Source organism: Euleptes europaea, chromosome 17 (assembly GCF_029931775.1).
Source record: "Euleptes europaea isolate rEulEur1 chromosome 17, rEulEur1.hap1, whole genome shotgun sequence".
NCBI classification, from domain to species: Eukaryota; Metazoa; Chordata; class Lepidosauria; order Squamata; family Sphaerodactylidae; genus Euleptes; species Euleptes europaea.
The window spans coordinates 50,958,072-50,985,283 of record NC_079328.1 but is presented as its reverse complement, the minus strand read 5'-3'; the positions used below and the strand labels follow the sequence as shown (position 1 = coordinate 50,985,283).

The following is a 27,212-nucleotide window of genomic DNA, read 5'->3' as shown; positions in this document are numbered from 1 at the left end:
TCAAACCAGGCCCAGTTTGTCAAACCAGTCTGTCAAACCAGGCTTTCCTACACACTTGACACTGAGAGACACTGTCCTTCAGTGTTACTCCTCTGAAGATGCCTGCCACAGCTGCTGGCGAAACATCAGGAAAGAAAATACCCGGATAACCTACAAGAACCAGGCCCAGTTTGTTTCCATTCTGTCAGGATGTCCCCATGATCCGTGTAGGATGTCCGCTTCTGTTGCTTTCTCTGGAGGACCTTGCCAGCAAAAGCCCCAGCGACAGATGGAGGGCTCCCTAGAGCTGCATCCTTCCCTATTCTGCTCCAGCAGGGACCACACCAGGTGAGAACAAAGTGTCACATAAACACACACACACCCCCAGCCAGCCAGCCAGATTTCTCTGGGGTTCTCAGCTGTGGAATACTCTCAGCGGATCCGCTTGGTGCCTTCACCCAAAGCAGCAACATCAGCATCCGCAGAGTGGGTTTGGGCCATTCACAGGGTCTAGGTGAAGTTTTTGCTGGCACAGTGACTGTTCAGAACAGCACAGGTGATGCTTGGGAGGGATGCAGTTTTTAAAGATGCAAACTCTGCTTGTGCTGAAGGCAGTCATTGTGATGTAATGCACACTTAGACACACACCCCAAATTGACCTAAATCAACACAAAATAAGGCAGGAGGAGGCATATTCGAGCTTTCTATCACAACCCCAAATCACCTTCAATCTTAGTTCAGACCTTATTGGCGTATTTAAAGTCAAGATTTGTTTTGTCCAGCGTACCTTCACCTTACGCTTATGATGAATCTCACTTGCTGCCTGCTCACCCAATCTGGACATCCTCCTGTTGCTCTTCAACACCAGCCTTGGTTTTCACCCTTCTCAGTAGTTCGATATCATCTGCCTACCAGGTCTCGAGCCCCACTCAGAACCAAGTCCAGAGTTGCAACACCTCCCGTTAGGCTCCATGACCAACTAGCTCCAGTGCACAGTCTAATAAAACACATAAATGTCTAGAAAGCTTGTCTCTCTGGCACGACTCGAGCACATATTTGCCTGGCCAATGCGAGGGCCGTTGAAGTCACCCAGTATTACAGTTTCCACTTTACTCAGTCCCCTCCCCTTGTTTCCCTCTCCATCACAAGATCTGCTTCATGGTTTTGTTCAGAAGGGTGACAGTCCACCCCTACTTTTCAGTTCTTTACTTTCCCCACAAACAGAAGCCAAAGAATTCAGACGAAAGGTATCAACACCTTTATTGTACACAACACAAAGGCTACCCCTGCCATTAGTCACCTTTCCATTGTAATGTACAATACTAGGCAGTTAACATAACTCAGAGGGTGGAGGTTGTCAATGCATCTCTAGTGTAGGAAGAGCTCATGTTCCTTTCAAGACTGCCCAAGCATCCTTGGTTGGCTTATCTGGATTTTGGTAACCTGGACACTCCGCCACTTGAGATTAAAAACCTCAGGGGAGAAAAAGTCACTCTTGTATAAATAGCATTTACAAAGAATACAAAAATAAAGTTGGTTGCACATTTGAGATTGCATGTGGCAGTATTACTAACTGTGCCAGAATAGCAAGATCAGGTTATATCAAACAGCACACGCACGCACACGCACACACACAGAGCTCGCACGCGATAGACAGACAGTTGCTTTGTAGTGGTTTCTGTGCAAGTTTCTCTAAGAGATCCTACAAGGAAATCTCATCTTTGGCACTTTGGGCCTGGGAAGCTGCATTTGCCCAAATTGTAAACTGACCCACATCTAGTTCTAGAAGCAGAGGAGACCCCCTGAACAGACCGACCCAAGGTCATGGATCATAGAAAACCAAGCAGCATGTCGGCTGAGGGGCAATCAAGAGGCCTCTAGCAAGAACAAGCCCGAGGACTCCCCTGCCCCTCCCCTCGCGCCAGCTGCCAGGCCCCAGTGCTGAATGCTGGCCGGAGCCCCGGTGGGCTGCACCGGAAAGCTCCGCTCTCTCTCCACCGCTGCCTGAGAGGCCAAGGCTACTGGACACTGTGCTGGGGAGCCTCCCAGCCGCAGAAGGCCTGAGCAGGATGCTGTTTTGTGGGTGGGGGCTTGGAGGAGCATCTCTCAAACTGCTTGCAGAGGTCTGTCTTCCCGCGCTTTTTAAAAAGCCCACCTCGACTGCTTCCACGTGGCTGCTCTGCTCCAGTCGGCATGCAAACCACAGCAGGGTTTTTTTTTTTTTATTCAGTATCCACACAACTTCCTCCCCTATTCATCCACTTTTCTGTTTTCCTCGCCTTGCCGCCATCTTTCCCAAACCTGGTACCAGCTTGTTGGAAAGATCATTTTTGAAGGTCCCCTCCGCATCTGTGCCATTTCCCTTCCTCAACGCCCCCCTTCCCCCTGGCCAGCTGCCATTTCCCCCTGCCAGCAACTGACATACCTCTAGTATTACTACAATCTACTAGTTCCTCTAAATGTTTGTGTAAAGTGCTGTCAAGTCACAACCAGCTTATGGTGAGCCCAGCAAGGGGTTTTCAAGGCAAGTGAGAAGCAGAGGCAGTTTGTAATTGCCCACCTGGGCAAAGTGTTCCATGGTGGTCTCCCATGCAAGTACTAACCCTGCTTCTAAGATCTGGCTATATTATACCATTCCACATCCCAAAGTTCTCTAAACTCAGCTTTCATTAAAAAAAAAAAAAAAGTCTCTAGTCCTTTTTTGTTGTAGAGATATGCCTTTTCCCTTCTATCTCTGCAATGAAAGAAGAGACTTTTTAAAATGTAAGCTTAGAATTCAGAGAAGCCAGTAGACTGTTACGATGCTACAGTAGTTATGTCAATTGCTGATATTTTCAGAACACCCAAAGTGGTCTCCTGGTGCTGCAGAATGGCTGTGGAAAGCTGAAGAAGAAGAGCTGGTTATTATATGCCGACTTTCTCTACCACTTAAGGGAGATTCAAACCGGCTTACAATCACCTTCCCCTCCCCACAACAGACAACCTGTGAGGTGGGTGGGGCTGAGAGAGCTCTAAGAGAGCTGTGACTAGCCCAAGGTCACCCAGCTGTCTTCCTGTGTAGGAGTGGGGAAACAAACCCAGTTCACCAGATTAGCCTCTGCCGCTCATGTGGAGGAGCGGGGGGATCAAACCCGGTTCTCCAGATCAGACTCCGCCGCTCCAAACCACTGCTCTTAACCACTAGACCACGCTGAGGCAAGGATAGCATGGGGAAAACCTCTGCATGGATGCTCCATTGCCACGGCAGACGCCGCTGCATTCCCAGCGGGCGATGGAAGCTGCACGGAGAATTCCAGCCGTGTGGAAGCAGCCCTCGCTCTCCTGAACCCGCTGGCTGCATTTGCCATCATTTCAGCAGCCGTGTTGACACCAATAGCCCTGCTGGCTCCCACACCCTCCACACAGCCCACGGGGCCCTCCTGAGCCACACGACAACCACCACAGCAGCACTGAAAGGGAACCCACAACAATTACGTGTTGCAGGAGCAACAAAGTGCAGAAGGCAAAGACACAGCGTTTCGGTCTCCGAATGCAACCAGGGACAGGGTACTCGATACGAAGACTGAGGAAAACCCTGGGAGTTGCCTCCAACAGGCACGCAAGAGCTGGCCATTGGACAGGGTCCCTGCAGCTCTCTGCCCCAAGGCCAGAAAAGCTCTTCCAGAGCACACCAACACCGGCGGTCCTTCCAAAAAGTTACTCCTGCTAGCGTCAAAAACAGAGGCCTTGCCTTAAGCAGTGATTGTGCTGTATTTTAGGAAGGAAAGAGCAGCTGGAACCATCTAGAAAACATCTGGCAGTTCCACCATCCCCCACAGACCCTGCCTGCAGCTTGTGAAGAGCGAAAGCTGTTAGCTGCCCTAACATGGGGTGGGTGGGGGATGCTCCATTGCACTTTGGCTGTCCCCAAGGACGGGCCAGGAGGAGCCAGCCCCAGCGGGTGGGGGGCTCTGCCCTTTCCCGAGGCCAGGAGAATCGTGTCCTGTTCGCCCCGTCACCTCCTCTGCTGTAGCAAACCTGAGGCAGCCAATGTCCAGAGGGAGCCTCTCGTGATCCGGCGCCTACCTGCAGCTGGGTGGCAGGGGAACAGCAAAGCGGGACATCCAAGGACCGTGGACAAGGATGCCTATGGCTCACCTGCCTCTTGTCCCTCTGCCCACTGGACAACACTACTTTCCTTTTCCTACGAGCATCCGTTGTCTATGGCACACCTTTCAGATTTGCATTACTGTAGTTAACTCCGCATATAAAGTCTGATTGTAGAAACTCACCTTCTTAGTGCAGAATCTACCCTGCTGCAACTAGGCAGAATGAGACACTCCTGAACGCAGCAGCCAGACTCTGACATGTTTCTCTGGCCAGTAATCCCCTCCCCTCCCACCACTGAGGCCGCTACCTTTCAGAAGCAAAGCAAGCCCATAAATACGGGGGGGGGGGGGGGCTGCAGTTTGGTCCATGGCTGCCACCTGACCTGCACCTCTGGAACATCCCCCACCCCACCCCCGCCAGCTAAGCAAGCTTTTCCTTTGGATTGCAGGAAGCTCCCATTCTGCAGCTGGTGTGGGAAACACTTCTCTCTTAAGCCTGGAGCCCAGGAATGGCAGTCCGGGAAGGAGGTTCTCTCCCTCTCTCCCTCCTGCCCACTCCACCCACTCCCCATGCATACCACTCTGGCAATAGGGCAAAAGGGGCCATCGGGGCTCCCAAGCGAAGGCACTTCAGTCTATCCAGTCACAGCAGAGCCTGAGCTCAGTTCCCACTGAGGGATTTTGCAGTCTCCCTGCCCCACCCCTCCCGTCTCGTGGCCAATGGACTTGTAACGCCTGGTGGGTCTGCGGGCCAAGGAAAGGCAGCCTCACGTGGCCAAGAGGCAGGGCTCCGATTTGGTACCCAAATCCTGACTCTCAGCTTTTGGTTAAACATGAAGTTGCTAGTCCCTGGGGCAGCAAAGGCAGACCTGGAAGGAAGTGAAAACCCACGGGACTGCCGTGTGAAGAGACCCCCCACCCACAGCCCCTTCCTTGAGGAAAACGAGGGGGAGGAGAGAGTCTCTGGGTTTAAGGCTTTGCCCTGTCCAGCTCAGGTGATCACAGTGAGAGAGAGCCCGCCAAAGGCTGAGGCTACAAACAGGCCAGCGTGGAGAGAGGCCCCCTCCTTCACAGGGTCCCCTGGGAAAGCCCTGAGAACTCCGGCAGTTTGCCTCAGAAGCACAGATGTGCCCCCCCCCCCCGAGGCCAAGGCTCCGGGCCCGCAGGGGTCAGCCCCTCGAAGTCCAAGGCCTGCTGCCACAAGAGCCCAGGCAGGCTGCCGGGGGGCATCTCTTTCCCCGCCAAGTCAGAACTGGGGGAGGAGAGGAGAGGGGGCCTGGTTTTGCCCAGGCGGCAGGGGGATGCCTCGTGGGGCAAGAAGAAACTCTGCTCTCAGGACAGCACTCGAGCGTGGCCAAACCGACCCTCCTCCTTTCTCATCTGATCTTCAGCATAAAAGGAAGGAAGGGGCAGTTCTGACCCACCCTGCCCTCCACGGTTCCACCACCCTACGAGAGGTGCAGTCCAAAGCCCTGAAGGGCTGGGTCCAGGACCCTTCCGGCTTGTCCCTCAGCACAGCCTGGGCAGTGGGGCAGCCCTCTCCCCCCCCCCCACCAAAAGGCACATTTGGCAAGCAACAGAAGAAATGGCTTTGGAATACCAAGGGCTTCCTCCTCCACCCACCTGCCCTCTTGTGGCTGGCCACCGAGGATGGGGGCAAGCAAGGACCGTGCCCCCCCTCCTCCGTTGTCACCCTCCTCTTTTGCAGCTGCATCCCTCCCAGGACGGTGAGTCCAGCACGAGCAGCAACAGTCCACGGCCACAGCTCTTTGGCAGGTGACGGGTCCAGCGGGCAGCAAGTCCAGGTCAAGGCACGAATGCTGGACCTCGCAAAGGCCAGACCGCAGAGGTGCTCCGGGGGGGGACCTTCGGCCGCTACGCCAGCAGCCCCATGCGGGTTACTTTGGCTGACAAGAACGTGTGCAGGACGAACACGATGGGCTTGGGGCAGGAGTGCAGCTCCAGCGTCTGCGGAGGAAGCGGCACACAGCTGGGGTCACTCTCTTGCACAGGCGCACCAAAGCGAGGACAGACAGGAGGTCGGGTTTTTAAAAGGGCAGCAGCCTCCAGGGAAGGAGAGCTCACCACCTCCCGAGGAAGCCTGTTCCACTGAGGAACTGCTCTAACTGTCAGAAAATTCTTCCTAATGTCTAGAAAATTCTTCCTAATGTCAAACTCTTTTGATTTAATTTCAGCCCGTTGGTTCTGGTCCGACCTTCTGGGGCAACAGAAAACAACTCGGCACCATCCTCTGTATGACAGCCCTTCAAGTACTTGAAGATGGTCATCATGTCCCCTCTCAGTCTTCAGTCCCAGGAGGTGCTGCTAGGCCTGCCTGCTTGCCAGGGCTTTCAAGGGGGCTTGAGTGGCAGGCATCTTTTAAGGGGGGGGGGGAGATTTGGGCTTTGCTATTTTATTTTTGGTTTTAGCTAAAAACGTTTCTGTTACCGCAAGCCGCCTTGAACCATGAGGAAGGCGGGATATCAAAACGTTTCAATAAATAAAGAATTAAATTCATTTACAAGCAGTTCTTGGAGGTGCTCGTAATCTTTTCACAAATACCTCCCAGTGCAACAGGAGCAAGGGAGTGGGGGTGCGCTGGAAGGCAACGGGGCCCACTGGTCACTTTCCCAGCTCTCAGTGTAACAGCCACAATCCAGCCCTAGCGGTGCACAACTAGGCGCGTGGCCTAGGAAGAGAATGCGGATCCAGGCTTGCTTCAGCTGAACACGGCTGGACTGGGTCGTGAAAACCGGTGCGTGTGCGCGCCTCTCAAAGCCTCTCCCACTATAACACATGAAATACTGTCTGAGAGTTTCCTTGGAGAGTCTCGGTGAAATGGCTGAAATCTCAAGCCCGAGATCCGGCAGGCACAACAGTAAGGGCAGCCACCGCAAGGGGTGTGTGTGTGTGTTTGGGCAGCCAGTTCCAAGACCCTGTTTGGGGCCCAGGTCTGCTACTTACCAGCTCCCCCTCCGGACCCCCGAAATCCAAGTAGAGGTTCCTGATGCTGTCGTCTGCAGACATTTTTAGCTTCTCAAATGGGTAGCGGAAAAGGGCGCTGGCAGAGCCTCCCTCCTCTCTGGAGATGGTGAAGCCATTTTCGTAGTGGATTTGGAGGCGGACCGCCTGCCCATTCAACATGCAGCCTGCACCAGAACGGAACAGCCGTCACCGTGAGGGCGAACTGCCAGCAGAAGCCGTGCTGCCCGGCCTCCGCTCGGAGGAGGAGTGGCTCGCGGGGCAGCCAGGCCTCCCAGCATAGCGCTTCTGTCAGAAAAACCACATCCAGCCCTCCAAAACACAGGCAAGAACCGAGGGAACAAGAAAACAAAAGGACAGGGCAAGGTTGTCATTTTTATAAGAAAAGACACAATACAAATCCTATAACAGCGCAATGATATAACAGCTCCTTCTTCAGAAAGTGCTGCCCGTTGACTCTAACCGTCGGTCACCAATTTCACCAATCAGACTTTGCCAATGAAAAGAGTCCCAGTCGATGCCTGGCCCTTGCCAAGCCGGATGGCTTGGCCGCTGGCAGCACCTCCCTGGCAACCTGGTGCCTCTACAAAGCCCACAAACAAAACAACTCTGCACCAGCATCGTCCTGCCTGTGTTCCAACCCACAAATGGGTCACACGAAGCTGCCTTCTACTGAATCAGACCCCCCACGGTCCATCAAAGTCAGTATTGTCTGCTCTGACCGGCAGCGGCTCTCCAGGGTCTCAGGCAGAGGTCTTTCACATCACCTACTTGCCTGGTCCCTTTAACTGGGAGACGCCGGGGATTGAACCTGGGCCCTTCTGCATGCCAAGCAGATAGCTCTGTCACTGAGCAATGCCCCGTCCATGATGATGCCAGCCTGCACGCACTGCAGACCAGCACACCTCAGAGGCAGATGCCCAGGTTTGTAGGGTGCTGCTTGCTGTGCTCTTAACCAGGCACTCCTGCAGATGGCTGTCAGGGGAGACTCCAAACTTCCCTGCCAAGCCAAGAGCAGAGGACTTTGGGCACCTACAAATCCTGCTAAGAGGACAAACGGCTGGAGTAGTTCTCTTGCAGGCACTAGAGGGAGCCCAGGCCACAGCCAGGAGCTTGAGAAAAGCACACAGCCAAGGAAAGACCCAAAAACAGCGCTTGGGCCGTCCGCCTGCTGCGGCGCTCAAGTCTGGCTTTTGGGCCTGTCCTGAGGCAGCCCCACTGGAGGAAGCCCCTGCCAGCACGCCTGGGCCACGTGACTCCCCTGCATCGCTCGTGAGAGCGCTGGAGTTGAGGCCTCTTCCCAGGCACAGCCACACCTCGGACGCGGGGGGGGGGGGGGAACACACTTCCCAGGCAGCAACAGAGTACAGGGCACACCTCGGCCCCACCCCACAGCCTCCTGCAGGAGCTGGAGATGGGCAGCTGCCCTACACCACAGCTCTGGCATCCCCTCCTCTGGAGCGCAGGAGCCAGACGCCAGCTCTGTGTGACCCTATGAGAGGGCGTGGAGTCGGGCCGTTTGCTGCAAGCAACGCAGAACAGAAACCCAGGGCTTTGCTGGGGGGAGGGGGGTGCCAGTGACGTACCTAAAGACACCTCTTTGATCAGCTCTGCAGCCGAGTGGCAGCCTTGGACCAGGATTCGGGTCCAGGAGGAGAGATCTCGGTGCGTCTCTGCCCGGAACACGTGCATCTCGATGCCCTGGCGAGTTCCTGTCCTCGTGGCAAACGTGAGGTCAGATCCCATGCAGGGAGACCTGCGTTCAGCGCCGGAGTGGACTAGCCTGCCAAGAGGAAACAGCACCCGTCAACAAGCCCCACTGCTCGGGGGCAAGGGAGCTGCAGGCCGGCCAAAGACCATTGCCAGGCTGGCCGGCCAGGGCTGTGGACCGCCGGCAGGCAGAGTTGGCGATGCGCCGTCTGCCAAAGGCAACACAGAAACCTTTGCCTCTCTCCGGCGCACAGACTTCTTTTACAGGGCAAGGTCTTGGATGCTACGCAGAATCATTCCTTCAAGATGGGACAGGAATATTTGGCCAGGCTCAGAGACCTGAAGCGGCCGGAACTGGGGCGTGAGCAGCTTGGCTCACAAACGGCTTTTCCTAGCAGTTTGGCTGGAGAGATGTTTGGGAGAACGCCTAATTGGATCCAGGTGCAGGGCTGACCCTCCCCTTTGGGAGGCTCAGAGGGGAGGTTTCCAGCCAGTGAAGCAAACCCAGCCAGCCTCGCACGAGCTGCCCCGACAGGCACAGCCTGCAAGCCCCCCACCCCGTTCGGTGCTGTCAGCTGTAGGCAGGGAAGCTGCCCTCCCGCCCCACACAGTGATCTCTGAAGAACAAGCCCGCTGGTTGCAGCTGGCGGCCTCTTCAGCACAATCCTTCCCTGCCCCTGGGCAAGAATCTCTCTGGCGCCTGGGCGAGAAGAAAAAGAGGCATTCTCCGCAGCAAATCCACAGATCCCAAGAACCCAGCACCCCCGACAGGACTGGAGCCAGATGCCAAAGCAAAGCATCATAGAGTTGGAAGGGACCACCAGGGTCATCTAGTCCAACTCCTTGCACAATGCAGGAAATTCCGAGCTACCTCCCTCCCACACCCCCAGTGACCCTTATGCCATGCCCAGAAGATGGCCAAGGTGCCCTCCCTCTCTTGAACTGCCTAAGGTCACTGAATCAGCATTGCTGACAGATGGCCATCCAGCCTCAACTTAAAAACCTCCAGGGAAGGAGCACATATGTGGCTGGCACTTCAGCCCCAACACCCCTCAAGCCCTAAGGATGAGGCAGGCAAGACATTTAAGCCCTACGGTTGCCTGGGCTGAAGCTGCCCCCTCGCAACCAGCACGTACAGCTGTTCCTGTAGGGTCTGGTAAGGCCCCGGCCCTCGAGGCCACCAAGGGACACACCCAGCCACTGCCTAACAGAAAGCCACGGCTGGAGTAGGAGCTATGGCAGGCTGAAGCTGGACCAAGGCCGGCCAGCTGGCCGGCCTCGCCAACATCCTTAGCGGACTCCTGTGCAAGGCCCCGGGAATCCAGCCTGGAGGTGCCCTGGGCAAGGAGCTCACTGCCCCCGCCCAGCGTTCCTGTTGCGAGGCTGGAAGGGCAGATCCTCACTTGCACTTCAAGGAAGAGAGCCTCTCCATGGCCCCAGCACCCCTCAAGCCTTTGGCAGAGAGGCAGACTTGCAACTCAGCCCGAGTCCAGAAAGACCGCTCCATAACTCAGCAGCACTTTTCAGCCTCTGGCCACCTGTGGTGACTGAAGAACATCTCCAGGAATCTGGGCAAAGGAGGCATGTCAACGGCCAGCCCCCGAGCCCCGCTGAGCCCTTCGCTGCAGGCCCGCAAACTAGAACCGGCTGCTTTGTGAGACTCCCTCCCTCACCGGGAGCACCCCTTCTTCCCTATGGCCTGGGCCCCAGTTTCCCTCCCTCCACCCAGGCCTCCTTTCACCCCTCCTACCTGGTGGCAAGAAGGGCATAGCTGTGGCAGGGGGCTGCCCAGGCGTCCCTGGTCCATGGCACACAATCGTACAGCAGCAAGTCCTTCTCCGTCACAGCCATGAGAACCGGCCGCCACAGCTGCCTTCCTCCATCTAGCCTGGCCTATGGGAAGCCAAGGGGGGGGGGAAGAAAGGGGTGAGTGCTTGGGGGGGCTGTTCATCAGCCAGCCCTGCCTTCTTGCATTTGCTGACTGAAAAGCCGGCCGAGTCAGAAGGACAGACAATTCGAGAGTTTGCTTCTCTCCCTGCTGCTCTGCCTCACGACCAAGTATGACTTCTACTCTGAAAAATGTGTGGTTCCCCGTAGAATATTGGGGTGGGAACCCCTGCAAACTGAACAGCAGCCAAGATCATCCCTCAAAGCTCTCCAGCGCGTCCACTTTTCCACTGGAGCCAGAAGAGATGTCCCGCTCTGAAGATTCAACTCAGGCCAAAGCAGAGAAGGGGCCGACTCTCTCCCCCACCCTCACTGAACAAATCGAAAAAGTCCTGGAGCACCTTAAAAAGTCTTTCTTTCTTTTAAATTCAGAGAGGTTTTTGCAAAAGCTCCGATTATTCCCCTTCCGCTACAAGGACACTGGTGCGCAGCCAGCTCCGCATTGGGCCGGGCAGGGAGCAGAAGAATCATTCTTGGTTGCAACCGGGAGCTCAGGGGGGCCTCTGGAGAGGATGCGGCAAACATGTCCATGGGGAAAGCCAGCCTACAACTTCAGGCCAAACCCCCGTTGCAAAGGCAGCCCTGGAGGTGGCAGCATGTCCTCTCCAGGGGCCCCCTCCCTCAAAGGGCTCAAAGTTCCCACTGGCCACTAATGAGCACCTGTCCCAGGAAACAACAGGCCTTTGGAAGCGCATTTTTACCTCCCAGGGCTTCAGCCAGGCAAGCCCCCCCCCCCACCCATGAACACATGAAGCTGCCTGAATCAGACCCCCCCTCGGTCCATCAAGGTCAGTCTTGTCTACTCTGGCAGGGGCTCTCCAGGGTGTCAGGTGGAGGGGTCTTTCCCATCACCTCCCGCCTGGTCCTTTCCACTGGAGATGCTGCCGGGGATTGAACCCCGGACCTTCTGCATGCCAAGCAGATGCTCTGCCACTGAGCCAGGGCCCCACGGCCTACCTGCTCAGCCAGCCAAGCCACATGCTTGACCTCCTTGCTGCTCCCCGGGGTGTTGCCGTCGGCCAGCATGGCGTTGAGCTCGGCCAGGACCTGCGGGAGGAGAGCCACGATGTTGTTTTGGATGGCCGTGAACCAGGAGTGCGCCGTGGCTGAGTCCTTGCAGCGCAGGATCAGGGTGTTCCGGCTGTCGGGGGAATGCAGCTCTATCAACCTGCAGGGAAGGAAGGGCAGAGGGCGTGCCGGGCTAAGAGCGGGGATGGCTGGACCCACACAGAGAAGCAGGCCACAGGTGGCAGAACGTACCACCCCAGCTCAGCACCCAATGGCCTTTGGTCACTCTGGGGCGGGAGGGGAACTCTTTACAAGTCACTGTGCTGCTTCAAGCCACGGCAGAGGAGCGAGCGGCCGGACCTCGGCCCCCAGCTCGGGATTCAACAGGACGCCTCTTTGCCACATCCCTGGACTGCTCCCCCTTCAAAGGGACACCACCTCCAAGATGGAAACATCCAGGGATTGGGTTGCGTGGTTGCCACTGGGTGCGTACGGCGGGACCATTATCCGGAGACCAGGACAGCCTCTGCGCCCCTTTGTGACGCGTGTCACTGCCAAAAGCTGCACCGCATCAGGAAGGGCAGAAAGCCCCACAGCTGTCCAAAAGCTGAAGCCCCAACCAAGCTGCAGATCTGACAGCAGATTCCACAGAGGTGGACAACCATGGGGGGGGGGGGGAAGGCGCTTGGAAAGCGATGCCTGCAGACACCGTGGCTCTAGCCCCAGGTGCCTCCCTGCCCCCACCCAGTCCTGCCTTCAGCTGCTCCCTCAGCACCAGCGACTGCCAACTGAGGCCACGAGGGCCAGCCCTGCCCCCCTGCCCATCCTCTAGCACAACGGTGGAAAGCCTCTCCCTAGTTCTTGAGCAAGAGAGCCCAAAGAAGCGGGCCTGGCATGGCACAAGAAAGGCCCCACCGGGCAGCTCCCCACAGAACGTGCCAGGCAGCGGCTTGTGCAGGAACTCAAGTCAGGGCAGGAAAGGCTACCCCCGCCCCCCCCCTTCAGCTGCAACTCGGCCCAAGCCCCGGCAATCCCAGTAGGGCTGCCACAGGGAGGGGCTGGTCCTTCCCCCCCCCTTTCTGGGGCCATGCGAAGCAGAAGTTCAGGTGACCGACCCTCCATCCTCGCGTGTCTCACGTGGTGCCCAACACACCTGCTCAGGGGCACGTCTCCAGCGATGCACAAGGAGGCCACAGGGCCACTGCCAAGGAAAGCCATCAGTGGCTTTTGTACGCAGCCCGTGCTGCATCGCTTTGCCATCCTGGAGGCTGGCACGAGGTCCGCACAGCCAGGGCCCCACGGCCTACCGCTTGGGGGCTGCCACCAGCCAGGCAGAGTGGAAGCCAAGCAGAAAGAAGCCCGTCGTGGCGATGGCCGAGGCGGGAGACCGGCTCAAGCCGACTTTCTGGGCCTCCGATCTGGCTGCAGTGAGGCGACTCCTCCGCACGGCCTCCCTGCGGCTGGTGGGCTCCGGTGGGAGTTCCTGGCCCAGTTCTCTGCAGCATGAGCCTGACGGGCGGCTCTGACTGGAAGGAGGCTTGCAACACAGCCCCTTTCTCGCCCAGTACCCACTGCTTGGCACAAGCCCCCGAGGGACAAGGAACCCCAGGAATATGGGGCTCCTTCCCACAAGGGCGTCAGCCCAGCCTGACACAGCTGGTGTCTGGGGAAGCTGCTCACAGGCACTCTTCCCCTCTGCTCAGCTGGGCCTTCAGGGCCAGCGGGCCACCCATGCCGTCACTGCCATCACCGGGGCGCGTGGGCCTCTTTAGCACACACGGAGCTGCCTTCTGCTGAATCCGACCCTCCTGGGTCCACCAAGGTCAGCATTGTCTCCTCTGACCAGCAGTGACTCTCCGGGGCCTCAGGCGGAGAAAGGGCTTCCCCGTCACCTGATACCGCATCCTTTTAACTGGAGATGCTGCTGGGGATTGAACTGGGGACCTTCTGCATGCCAAGCAGAGGTTCTTCCACTGAGCCACGCCCCCTCCCAGTTGCCGCAGCAGTCGGCCACTGGCTCAGCATGGTCTGTGGCCACAGGAACCAAATGTCCATCGCTGCTTCTGCGCCTTGACTGTGCCCATGGTGAAGCCAACGACAGCAGCACCGACAGCCAGTTCCGCCCGGCTTGACCGCTGAGCTGCGGCCCCCAGCGGTGGACCCCACCCACACAGCTCAGCCTGCCGGGTGCTCAGGTGTGGGGCCTCATTGGGCCCTGCTCCGTGGGGAGCCCCCTGACCTGGCCCAGACGTCGCTCTGCACAAAGCTCCTGGGTCGCTCCCCTCCCCCTCCCCTCCCGCCAGTGAAACTCGACACCCCAGGCGGAACGGGCGGATGAGCAGACGCTTCCTCCACAGCGGCCCGGGGCTGGCGGGGGGCCAAACTTCGTCTCCTCTCTGTGGAAGGAGAGCTGCCAGCGGGTGGATTAGGCTCACATCCTGTGCACGCCCAAAGCCAGCACAGGCTGAGCTTCCAAAGGGGGCAAAGGCAGGGGAGCCGCCGACAGCTGGAGCCAGGAGCTGCCTGGCTCAGGCTCCAGGCCCCTCTGGGCTGCCCCCCCACCCCGCAAAAGCCAGGGTGGCATTCCCCCCAGCACGCCTGGCAAGCAGAGGCACACAGCCTTCAGCCACGGAGAAAGCCCTTGCTCCTTCTCAACAACACCCACCGACGGGGCACAAGCCAAGCCAAGCCAGCCAACTCACAAAAGCCCTCGTGAGGCGCAGGGTCCGGGGCCCGGGCCTCGGAAGGGCCCCAGGATAGCCTGGCTTCCCTCTCAGCCGACTCCCAGTCAGGCCTGGGGCTCCTGAGCCGCCAAACACCCCTGCTCCACCACCCCCTTTCCTCCTGCCCTGCTGACACCAGCGTCGGCCTTCTCTGCAGTCGACCCAGTGGTACAGAAAGGGAGCCACCGCTTTCCCCACCACCCTGGCCCAGAGGGGAGAAGCTGCAGCCACCCAAATTCTCCCTCCTAGACAGCCGGCAAAGCTGTGCAGGAGTCTAGCCCAGGGCAAATCGGGGGAACCCCACCTACTCGCAGCGCCCTCCCCGGCAGCCCTCCGCTCCTACCCCCGCCAAACGAGAATGTGCAACCTCTCCACAAATCGGCCTGATCCACGCCAAAGCGCAGCATTTGTGTCTTTCTGGCCAGCGCACAAAGAGTGTGCCGGCTTGCTTCCTCTCCTGCCTGGCTACCAGGCCAAACTGCAGTGGGTTGGCAGTCTTTCCCAAGCTCCTTTCTTGTCACAGCTGGCTGGACCGCCTCAGGGAGCCTTCTGGCGGCCCCGGGTCCCGACTCCATGACTGCAGCTAGGCCCTGCCGCGGGCCCTCAACGCAAACACAGGACTGCGCTGCGAGTGGGTGAGGCGTCTCCCCCCCCCCCACACTCCCGCTTTAACCCCGGCTCACCTGTTCTCCAGATCCGGCATGCTCAGGTTCCTGGCAGCGTAGCACATTTTCAAGGGGATCACCTTGCGGTCCTTGGCCGGGCTGTGGTGTTTTGGGGAGCCAGAATCCTCGCTGCCGCTGAGGCTGGGGGACTGGGGAGCAACCCCATCCCACGGCAAGTCTGAGACCAGCGACAGCTTCTTGATGTAGGGGGTCGCCTCCCGCATGTATTTCACTGGAAGCACAAACAAGGGGAAAGGTGTTAGGGTGCACGGGTGAGGCGGGAGGTCATAGAATCATATAGAGTTGGAAGGGACCACCAGGGTCATCTAGTCCAACCCCCTGCACAATGCAGGAAATTCACAACTACCTCCCCCCCACACCCCCAATGACCCCCTACTCCATGCCCAGAAGATGGCCCAGATGCCCTCCCTCTCATGATCTGCCTAAGGTCATAGAATCAGCTTTGCTGACACGTGGCCACATCTAGCCTCTGCTTAAAAGCCTCCAGGGAAGGAGAGCTCACCACCTCCCGAGGAAGCCCGATGTCCCTGCAGCAGCAACAATGACGCTGCTGGTTTCCCAGCATCTCAAGGGCCCCAAGCGGACCGGGGGCCAGCAGCCGCAGAGGGATTCCAAAGGAGGAAGGGACTCTGGAGCCCAGGGCGCCTTCAGCATAACAGGGAGCCCCAAAGCACAGGAGGGGGGCTGGAAGACCACGGAGCCTCTCTGCTGACCCTGCCAGGTGCTGAAACTCGGCCGGCCACGGCTAGTTTCCTTTTCCCTCCACCTCTTTTGCTGGCTCAGGGGGAAAGTGGCCAACACATTTATTCCACAGGAAAAAGGAATCTGTGCTGGGACTGGAGGCACCACAGGAAAACTCTTCCCCAACTGAAAACAACGAGGGGAAGGGCGGGGCTGGGCTGGTTGGGGGCCAGATGAAGCCTCACCAGCTCTGGCCCTTGAGGGCCTGGCAAAGCCAAGCTGGGAGGAGGAGGAGGAGGAGGAGGAGGAGGAAACTGGAGGAGAGGGAGATACCCTCACGCCTGGGTGCATGGGGGGAGGGACAGAACGAGGACCTCCCCTCCCTGTGGCTTGGTAGTCACAAGCTGCTTGCCAGGGCCAGCAGTGCAGGAAAGGGGCACTGGCTCAGACGCGCAGCCAGCGGCTGCAACCCAAAAAAACCACTCCCCTCCGATGGCTCTCAGCTCAACATGGCAACCAAGAACCAACGCGCCCCCCCCCTTCAGGCAGCTTAATCAGCACCCCCTCTAGAAAGAGACCTTCCTCCCACGGGTCAGGCAGGACTACGCCCACGCAGCAACCCCTGCTGCCATTAAGGCATCCGCTTTCCTCTGGGGTGCTTCCCCACCGGCAGGCAGGCAGGCAGGCCGGCCCTCCCCAGGACAGCCCACTCAGGGATTTCATGCCAGGGCAGCTGGGGAGCCACAACTAAGGCACCTCCGTGGACCAGACCCGGAAGGGTGCTCTCCCCGGCTGGCCGAGCCCTCTTCCAGCTGACCAGCCATGCTGCTGCAGCCACTGGGAGGGCGGGGGATTCCAGCGCCGCTTCCCAAGTCCACACCCCAGCCTCAACTCGCCAGCTGCTGGGTACCCAGAAGCCCCTCTCTCTCCCCCTGACATCACACCCATCACCAGAAGCCCCAGGAAGGGCAGCGGCACCACCAAGGCTGGCCAGGGGCAAAAGTCCCTTCCCCTGGCAAAGCACCCTCTAGGTGCCCCCCATTCAATGCCCCCGCTTCTGCCTATGCTACAGCTCCACTCTCTCATCTGAGCCCTCCTGGCACCACCCCCAGCATGCGCCCCCCCCTCCATTCCGGCACGACAGGGAGAATGCAGACGTTCCTTCCCAAGGCCAGAGGCTGGGCGGCAGAAGCCGTGGGAGGCAGGCAGGCAGGCAGGCCGCCCACCCATCCTCTGCAGGCATCTCAGCTGCCTGGTGAAGGGCAAGCAGTTCTCGGCTTCCCACAAAGCAGGCCCTGCCCTGGTGGCCTTCAGCCCCCCCACCACACACACACACTCTGCAGGAACAGGGCCTGCGTCACCCGGCCATGTAAGGGAGGATTCTGTGGCACACTGTAGGGCCCCCCACCCAGACTGCCACATTTCCATGCAACGAGAAATGCACACGGGGAGGGGCATCTGCTTGGCATTAGGAAGGTCCCAGGTTCAATCCCCGGCATCTCCTGTTAAAGGGACTAGGCAAGAAGAAGAAGAAGAGTTGGTTTTTATATGCCGACTTTCTCTACCAGTTAAGGGAGACTCAAACCGGCTTACAATCACCTTCCCTTCCCCACAACAGGCACCCTGTGAGGTAGGTGGGGCTGAGAGAGCGTGACTAGCCCAAGGTCACCCAGCTGGCTTCATGTGTAGGAGTGGGGAAACCAACCCGATTCACCAGATTAGCCTCCGCCGCTCATGTGGAGGAGCGGGGAATCAAACCCGGTTCTCCAGATCAGAGTCCACTGCTCCAAACCACCGCTCCAAACCACCGCTCCAAACCAGTGCTCTTAACCACTACACCACGCTGGCAAGTAGGTGATGTGGAAGACTTTTCTCTGCCTGAGACCCTGGAGAGACACTGCCAGTCCGAGCAGACAATAATGACTTTGATGGACCAAGGGTCTGATTCAGTAGAAGGCAGCTTCCTGTATCCATGTCACAGCACCAGAAAAGAGGGCACTCAGGAAACCCAGGAAGCTGCCAGGAGGCACACAAAAGAGAGACAGAAACAGCGGGATGGAGGGCTCGCCACCGCCTGTGGCCAGACGGGCCTTCTCCGAGAAGCCTGGATCTCAGGCCAGGCCAGCAGGGCCGCCCAGGGCAAGCCATGCGCCGCCCCTCCCCAGCTTGATAACAAGCTGTACTTTGGTCTACCTCCGCAGCGAGTCCGTTCAAAGGAAATGCCTTCTCCGTTTCCCTTGGCAAGCGTAAAATGACCCCTAATAAAGTACGGGCACAAGTCTGAAATAACTGGGATCGGCTTGCAACCTGACTTTGGAGGCATGACCTGCCTGGGGCGGAAGCCGTCGGGCAGCTGCCTAAACCCCTCTGTCCTCCTGGCCTTTTTTATCTCATCCGAGCCCCACAGACAAGGCGTGTGGGCCACTAGAAACACCCAGGCAAACATCGAGAGTAGGGAACCAAGACAGGGATCACAGAGAAACGACAGGATTGTTTCAGGAGGACAGGGAGACGGCAGAGAAACTGCATGGATTCTTGGTGTCAGTTTTAAGCGCAGACAATATGGGGCACACCCCTTACTGGAGCCCCTGTTTTTGTGAAGGGTATCTGAAGAATTGGGTGAAATTGAGGCGACGAGAGAGGAGGTTCCAGGACTACCAGGGAAATGGAAAACGAGCACAGCTCCAGCTCTGGATGGCTGACATCTAAGAGTTTTGGGAGAAATCAAATGTGAAATGTGGCCTGAATCCAACCACGTTAAGAAAAGAGGCAGTGACTTTTACAATTTTTTGCCCTACAAAATTTTTCTCCCCATCCATACAGCCTCTCTCCCCACCCTGCCCCAAAGCCCTCACACATTCCAGCACAGGCTTGCCAGTCCAAAGGAGTCGGCATCTGCCACGGAAACTGATCCAAGGAGCCCCGATTCAGCCCCTCCCTGCAGGGTAAGGCCCTCCGCCTCAGGTGGAAGCTCACTTTGGTGGGATCTGTGATCGAGCCAAGTGAGCTGGCCACCTTTCAGCAGGGTTCCCACACGTGCAACTGCTATGATAATGAACCCACCTGTCATATCATGGCCATCCAAGGCTGAAGCTACCCAATGCGGGGAGTAAGAACCACACCACACTGGGTGTGCCCCCCCCCCAGTTATCAGCAGCAACTTGCAGTGCTTCAAGGGACAAGAATGGGAACAGCTCACCCCACGGCCAGGCTTCAGCCTGGACACAACCATGGCAGAGCAGGACGGCACCCTGAGTGCCCCTGGAGAGAGGGCCCCCTCTCCCCGGCCTTCTCAGCAGTCCGGAGGTCTGCCTTCTCTGGTTTCTTCTCTGGTTTTTTGCCAAGCAAAAAAGCTTTTTAGCCCTAAAAGGCAAGAAACTAGAAGGAGCCCTTCAGCAACCCCCCTCTCCCTCGGAGGAGCGCCCACGTTCCCTGAACCTGCACAGAAGCAGCAGCAACAAGCTGGACGGAGCCATTTGCCTGCAGGCAGGCAAGGGCTCGCATCTGAATCTACCAGCAGCCAAGCAAGCACCGAGAGAGTCATCTGTGGCCAAGGACAGCCAGCCATGGGCGATAAATGCAGCAGCAGGAGCGGAACTGTTTATTTGCAGTGGGATGGAAATCCACAAGTGGCTCATTCATTTCAAACCACTGGAGAACACGGCTCATGAAAGCTCCATTAAACAACGGTGGCATCTGTGCCGCGTCTTCCAGCCCCATTAAACGGCAGTGGCATCTGTGCTGCGTCTACCAGGCACAATGGACAAAGCGCACGGCTAACGGAAAACAGGACACGGCCACATGTGGCGCCTGAAAGGCGGAATCGTCCTCTTTGTTCGGAAGCTGAAGGGGTCTGGCCCCCAAACTGGCTTTCCCGCTGTCTTTGCAATGAGGAGGTAGAGAATGTGCCCGGCTGTGCCCCCCCCCAACCTCAGTTTCTCCCTGTGGGCTCCTCCTCCAGTCTGGACAGCGAGAAGCAAAGGCCGTTAGGCCGCAGCTCAGCCCTGCCCCCAGCCTGTGCTGGCAGCCCCCTTTCAACCGCTCCCCCTGAGTGACAAGGACAGCAACCCAGCTCCACTAACTTCCCCCCCAATCAGATATCAGGCAGCCTCTGTGAGCCCCCCATTCACAGCCCCCCTATTCTTCTCTCCTGAACCCCCTCCCCCTCCCCCCACATGGCAAAGGGCTGGCCCCACTGCAGTGGCCCAGAGCAGGTAGGTACGCAGCCCATGCACACAGCTGCCAAAGGACACGCCTTCCTCGTGCTTCCCTGGCGCTCAAAGGCCAGCTCAGCGCCTGGGGCTCCGCTCAGGCAATATCTGCAAGCTGCCCAAGCAGGAGGCGAGGGGCAGAGCCCTGATCCAGTTACCCAAAGCCTCCCTGATCATCCTCTGGCAGCAGCAGCGGAGGTGCCGGCGCCAGCGTTTAAGATTAGCCTCCAGGAGGCAGGAGGAGCCCTGATCCAGGGATTACTCCTCTCCCTGCGCTTTAATCTGTCCCTCTCCTTGCGGGGGACGGGCAGCCAGGGCAGGAACTGCCCTTCCTTTTCTGGGTGGGGCAAAACGCAGCCCTCGGATGAGGCTGCCTCTTTGTAAGCCCTGCTACGCGGCCGGCCACCAGATGTGAACCCAAAGCTGCTTTCAGACAAGGTCGCAAAAGTTAAACGCTCCTTCCGTGATCCTCCAGGGCAAAGGCAGGTTCTGCCAGCTCCCGAGCCAGAGGCAGGCAGGAAAAGCAGCTCAACTCTTCAAGCACCAGACAAAATACCCGAGGCTGGGGCATCTGCCCTCAGCGAATGACGGGCACGGTGTTTGCAGGGCCAGGCTGTCGCATCGCTGCTGGCTCCCACCACTCAAAGCACAAACCGATCCATCATTCCTGGAGGAGAACTGCCCTGGAAACGGATGACAGGAGGCAGCCCCTCTTGGGAAGGCCCGAGAGCCAGGAGCTCACTCCAGATGGCCTGCAGTAAGGTGCGCAAAGGCCTTAGGGATGGATGGCCTGCAAAGCCCCAGCTGTGGGCCAGGTGGGCACGGCACCCTCGCCACCTCACTCTGCCAGGCTGAATCAGGACGAGAAAGGCGTGGGAGATGGGAGTGGTGGCAGGACAGCTGGCCAGCGTAGGGAGGAGGGGAAAGGCAGGCGGAGGGAGGCATCCTTTGGAGCAGCTGCCCAGGCCTTGCGCACAGCTGGTGCTCAGCACAGCCCTCTCCTTCCCTGCACACACGAGAAAGGCCGGGTGCCCCAGAGGAGAGGCACAGAAATAGCCCCCCCCCCGTGCACAATTCCACTGACAGCAAATGAACCCATTCAATCCCAGCCCCCTGGCCTGCTAGGACTCCTCGCCCCAAATTGAACCCAGTGAAAAGCTCCCGTCCTTGGCACAAGCAGGCTAGCTGTTCCTGTCCCGTGCCAATCAGGCTGGGCAAGGGGGGGGGTGAGAAAGCCCTCCAGCCACCGAGCCTCCAGTCCCCTGGCAAAGGCCAGCATTCCCTTACACTGCAGGCTTTCCCCCAACCAGCGACATGCTGAGTTTTCTTTCCTCACCACACTCCTGCCCCTGCTTCCTTTGGAGAGGATTCTCTGTTTCAGAACTGCCACCTCAGTCCTCAGGAGGGCCGGCATCTCCTGAGAGGAGCAGCTGCTTTCTCAGCCACCAGCATCTTCTTTCCTTCAGGCAGCAGCCAAGGATGGCCCCAGGTTGCCAGCTGCTGTTCACCTGAACAAACTCCTCGCCAGGCAAGCCTCCGCTCCCCTCCCCAGCCCAGCCTGAGCTCTCCTGGAAAGCAGTCAACTCCTTTGGAACAGGACAGATGTCCATGGGGCCCAGGGGCTACAAGGAGAAAGGATCACTGGATGTTTGGGAATATTATCTGGACAGGTTACGGTTGGCCGGTTCCCTCAATGGGCAGACCCACCTTGTCCTCTTTCAGTCATTTGCCAGAGTCTGCAAGGACCAACACTTTGCCACTTGGAGATTTTGAGAAAGCCTGCAAGAACTCACTGCTTCTTTTCCCGCTTCCGTGGTTTAATTTTAGCTTAACACAGTGTGTCCAAAGTGCAACAGGACTGAGAAGAGCAGATGCTCAGAGAAACCTTCCAAAGCTTTGCCACATAACTTTGATTTCCAAGCAAAAAAGAACTTGGCATCGGGGGTCCCTGGCAGAAATGCAGCCTGTCCCGAGCCCACGCACTCACAAGCTGTGACAATTGAGATGGCAGAGGATGAGTCAAGCAAGCAACGGAAGGGAGAGGGGCCGAGGCTCAGTGGTAGTGCATCTCCTTGGCATGCAGAAGGTCCCAGGTTCAATCCCCGGCATCTCCAGTTAAAGGGACTAGACAGGTAGGTGATGTGAAAGACCTCAGCCTGAGACCCTGGAGAGCTGCTGCCAGTCTGAGTAGACAATACTGACTTAGATTGACCAAGGGTCTGTTTGGGGAGGGGCTGTGGCTCAGTGGTAGAGCATCTGCTTGGCATGCAGAAGGTCCCAGGTTCAATCCCCAGCATCTCCAAGCAATGGGACCAGGCAAGTAGGTGATAGGAAAGACCCCTGCCTGATACCCTGAAGAGCCATGGAGAGGGGCCATGGCTCAGTGGTAGAGCATCTCCTTGGCATGAATCAAACCAGGTTATAATCACCTTCCCTTCCCCTCCCCACAACAGACACCCTGTGAGGTAGGTGGGGCTGAGAGAGTATGACTAGCCCAAGGTCACCCAGCCGGCTTCATGTTTGTAGGAGTGGGGAAACCAACCCGGTTCACCAGATTAGCCTCTGCCGCTCATGTGGAGGAGTGGGGAATCCAACCCGGTTCTCCAGATCAGACTCCACCGTTCCAAACCACCGCTCTTAACCACTACACCGTGCTGGCTCTCAAAGCAGCTTACAATCACCTTCCCCTCCCCACAACAGGCACCTTATGAGGTAGGTGAGGCTGAGAGAGTTCAGAGAGAGCTGTGACTAGCCCAGGGCCACCCAGCTGACTTCATGTGGAGGAGTGGGGAAACCAGCCTGGTTCACCAGATTAGAGTCCACCACTCTTAACCACAATGCCACGCCGGCTCTCAGGATGCAGGATCCCTACCACCAGGATCTCTCGCAGGCTGCTACAGCTGGGATAAATTCATCCCCTGCACACACACCTTGGGTCATGAGCTGAGGGTCAGACAAACCTCCATGGTTATCCACTCCTGGAGGGAGGCGCTTCATGCAGGGCTGGGCTGACATGACGGAGCAGAGCCAGCCTGGGGGCGAGAGCATGGGACCCCGGAGCCTGTCAGAAACATGTGGCTGGCACAGCCCCCCGCTTGCTCTTGCTCAAAGCCCCACCTAAGCAGCTGCTGCAATACGAGAACCATCTTGCCTGGTCTCTGGTTTGGAATTCTCTGAGCACGGCTGTCACTTGAAAAGGCCACTGACCAAACTGGCCATAAGTGCATATGGGAGGATACACCTTTCGGATGTCCCATCATGCAAAGCATGCCACCCCCCAATCCCCCACAGGGCTCTCTAATGCCAGCCCAGGATGACCGGCAGCCGAGAAGCGTGGCCTGGGAACACGTGTTCTTAGGGGGCTGAAGAAGGAATCTTGGGCTGGCAAAAGAAGATATTGCCCATGGCCTTGGAACACCCATAGGAAGGGGGCAGCCCCAGACAACAGCTCCCTCCCGCTTACATAACTCTCTCTAAGGCCAGGACTGCCGGCTCAGACTGGCGGCAGCTCTCCAGGGTCTCAGGTGGAGGTCTTTCCCATCACTTACTGCCAGACCCTTTAACTGGAGGTGCTGGGGATAGAAGGTGGGGTCTCCGTCATGCAAAGGAGTACCTCTGCCGCTGAACCACACTCCCACCCCACAACATGAACTGGCCTTACTGTGAGTCAGACTCTTGGGGCCATCCAGGTCAGCATTGTCAACTCAGACGGACAGCAGCTCTCCAGGGTCTGCGGCTGAGATCTTTGTCCTCACGTGCACATACGATAGCGATCCAAACACAGACGGGGCCTCCCCTCCCGCCCCTGCAGGCTAGGAGCCCCCCGCCCCGGGTTTCTCTCTCGGATGCCCAGCACTCCTCTACCCACCATGCCCGCTCAGGGGAGGGATGCCAGGCCTAGGCGCCACCCCGTAACCAGAGGCTAAAGGCAGGCAGGCACGAAGCGCCGGTCCCGAATAGGCTCGCCCGCCTCCGACGGCATTGGCCGCAGACGCCGAGGCGGGGGTTGAGGGACTCGGCCCGGGGTCTCCTCCACGGAAAACAGCCGAAGGCAGCGCCCCCCCCCCCGCCCCGCCCCGCTTGCCAAGCGGGCGGTCAGGCCGGCCAGCTCCCACGGGTGGCGGCCTCTCCAAGCCCGCCGCTGGCCCGGAAGGCCGCCGGCCCCTGGGCAGAGGGCCCCCCCTCCCTCCCTCCCTCCGCCCCCCACACCCTCCCGGGCCCTCTGAGCGCGTGCAGAGCGCCTACCTTCGAGGAGGACCTCCCTGCCGGCCCGCTTGAGCGCCTGCACGGCCTGGTCGTGGGTGGCGTCGCGGAGGTCGACGCCGTTGACGGCGAGGATGGCGTCCCCCAGGCGGAGGGCGCCGCAGCGCTCGGCCGCCAGCCCGGGGAAGATGCGCGAGATGAGGACGGGCATGCGGTTCTCGCGGCCGCCCTTGATGCTGATGCCCAGCCCGCCCGCCTCCGCCTTCACCACCCGCACCCGACGCACCCCGCCCCGCGGCGGAGAGGCGGGCGGCGAGCCGCACGGAGCCCGCCCGGGAGAGCACGGCGGCGAGGCGGGCGGCTCCGCGCTGCGGCCCCCGACGGGGCTCCCCGCCGCCCCCGCCGCCGCCGCCCCAGCCCGCCCGCCGCGCTGGGCGCCGTCGGGCAGCCCGTTGGGCGGCTCGGCGAGGAGGGTGAGCGCCTCCCCGCTCAGCTCGGCCAGCGCCCGCACCCAGCCCTCGCGCAGCAGCACCTCCACCGCGCCCGCCTTGCCCGCGCGCGTCCACACCGCCATGCCCGCCCCGACGCAGCCGCCCCGCCGCGCAGCGCAGCGCCACGACGCAGCCCGACAGCCAGCCAGCCGGCCGCCCAGCCCCGGCCCCGGCCCCGGCCCCGGCGCCGCCCCGACGCCCCATTGGCTGCGGCGCCGCGGCTCTCCAGAAGAGCCAAGGCGCCCCCTGCTGGGCTGCGGCACCGCGAGGCGGGTTCCTGACCCCCGGAGCGTCCCTGGCATGGACACCTGAAGCTGCCTTCTACTGCAGACGACCACCAAGTCAGTATGGCAGCGGCTCTCCAGGGCCTCGGGCAGGAAAGGGCCTTTCCCATCACCTACCTGCCTAGTCCCTTTTACGGGAGAGGCCACTGGGGAGTGAACCTGGGACCTTCCGCGTGCCAAGCACAGGCTCCACCACTGAGCCACGGCACAAGGCTCTCCCCGTCCATTGCCTGACCCAGCCAGGAAGGGGGTTTCTTGCAGCAGCAGCTTCCCAGTCTTCCCCTGTCAAAGGCGGGAGGACAAGCCTCCGGTTGGGTACCCCTGCCCAGGAGCACGGCCTCGCACAAGATGTCCTGGCCCCACCAAGGGTGGGGGCTGCAGGACCTCCTGGGGCTGAAGGGCAGAAGGACACCACCACTGCCCTTCAGAACCAGAACCTCAGCGGGCCAGACCCAGCAGGGCCCGGGCGGGCAGTTGGTGTGCACAGCCACTGAAGGCAGAACCTACATCACAGGCTCTGCAAACCCTCCTAAAACTTATCCTGGCCAAAGAAGTTCCAGCAGCACCAAAATGGGCCTTGGCACTGCCTTTGGGCCGCTTGCCTTAAAAAACCCCGTGCAAGGAAAGAGCCCCACCTGTGATGCATCCAAAACAAGTCGGACACTTGGCCACACAGACAGATGAGGGAATAAGTGCAGGAATAACACTAACCTGCACTGTGGGGGCCCCTTCCTGGCTCTCGGTTAGGAGGAAGTCGGAAAGAGACACCCACAGCCCAGTTCACAAAAGCACAAATCACATGTCAAGCTGCGTTTCCCTCTGAATGTCCAACTTGCTTCTTTCTTTTGCTGGGAGAAAAGGCAGCCTCGGCTAGCAGGGTAGGATTTGGTTCGGCCCCAGCCCCGGGTGTCCCATGGCCACTATGCTGTGGGCCCCCTGGAAGTGGGGCCAAGGCCTCGCCTGCTCTGAGGGCCACAACGGCCTGTGTGCTGGCAGGGCTTTGCTGCTGATCCCCGGGCAGAGGACTTCTATTTTTAACACGAGCGGCAGATGTAAGCAGCAGTGACTCTGGCCTCCTGAGGACATCTTCCTTAAGCAACGGGAAACGCAGAGTAACCCTCAGGTACCCAGGAACCGGAAAGGCCGTCCCGCTGCAGGAAGAGCTGGCCGGTCCCTCTCTGTGTATGGCATGGAGACACAGAATCATAGAGTTGGAGGGGCCATACCAGCCATCTAGTCCAACCCCCTGCTCAATGCAGGATCAGCCTAGAGCATCCCTGACAAGTGCTTGTCCAGCCACTGCTTGAAGACTGCCAGTGAGGGGGAGCTCGCCACTAGGCAGTTGATTCCACTGTCGGACAACTCTTACTGTAAAAAAATTTTTCCTAATAACCAGCCGATATCTTTCCACCCGTAATTTATACCCATTATTGCAAGTCCTATCTGCTGCTGCCAACAGGAACTGCTCCCTAACTTCCTCTAAGAGACAGCCTTTCAGATGCTTAAAGAGAGCAATCCTGTCCCCCCTCAACCTCCTCTTCTCCAGACTGAACATTCCCAAGTCCCTCGGCTTTTCCTCGCGGGGCTTCTTGGTCTCCAGGCCCCTGGTCATCCTCGTCGCTCTCCTCTGCCCCAACTCCATTCTGTCCACATCCTTTTTGAAGTGAGGCCTCCAGAACGGCACACAGAACTGCCGACCTCCTGTCCAGCAACAAGCAGCTACTTGGTCAGAACATGAGGCTGAAACATGTGTTCAGTGGCAGGGCCCAGGCCTAGATTTGAAACCAGCAGCACCTTACAGAGCTATGAGATTTTCCGGGGAGTTTTGACTCTCAAAAACTCCTGCCCCTAAAATCTTGTTGGTCTCTACGGTGCTCCTGGACTCAAATCTAGCTCTTCTACTGCAGACTAACATCCCATGGGAACTAAGGCCAAGCCTGGAATGTGACAGACATCTGGGCATTTGTGAAGCGCATTCCCTCCGCACTGAGCAAAAACAGGCAGCTCCCACCTCTCCAGGAGGGCCTTCTAGGCCTCACAAGCAGTCATAAGTCTCTTTCCAAAAATCAGCACTCATCCTGCAATGCTGCCCTGAAAATCTGAGAGTGGCCACTGATCACCCGACTCCAATCAACGCTTCCATACCGGCCGGAGACGTCTTCGTTCTTCAGCCTGTGGAATGGGACTGACTGACAGAAGGCAAGTTGGAAGTGAACACA

The 27,212-nt window shown here is 58.7% G+C and overlaps 2 protein-coding genes across 2 annotated transcripts in view; both read right to left on the bottom strand.

The window, feature by feature from the left end:
• VPS4A (vacuolar protein sorting 4 homolog A) overlaps nt 1-27,212 on the bottom strand; it is a 54,552-nt gene that overhangs the window by 7,327 nt on the left and 20,013 nt on the right. The window lies entirely within an intron of this gene.
• SNTB2 (syntrophin beta 2) lies at nt 5,928-24,792 on the bottom strand. Its single transcript, XM_056862489.1, has 7 exons — nt 24,261-24,792; nt 15,121-15,334; nt 11,664-11,874; nt 10,510-10,652; nt 8,636-8,832; nt 7,032-7,216; nt 5,928-6,035 (listed from the first exon to the last, which is right to left on the bottom strand). Exons 1-7 carry the CDS (start codon nt 24,790-24,792, stop codon nt 5,943-5,945), a joined length of 1,575 nt encoding a protein of 524 aa, XP_056718467.1. The 3' UTR covers nt 5,928-5,942.

Bases quoted from the DNA above. Each gene is read 5' to 3' on its own strand.
- SNTB2 (XM_056862489.1), bottom strand. From the start codon at position 24,792: ATGGCGGTGTGGACGCGCGCGGGCAAGGCGGGCGCGGTGGAGGTGCTG. The intron at 15,335-24,260 runs GTAGGCGCTCTG...TTGTGCTTCCAG, and splicing joins CAGGGAGGTCCTCCTCGAAG to TGAAATACATGCGGGAGGCG. The intron at 10,653-11,663 runs GTAGGCCGTGGG...GGCTTCCCATAG, and splicing joins TGGCTTGGCTGGCTGAGCAG to GCCAGGCTAGATGGAGGAAG.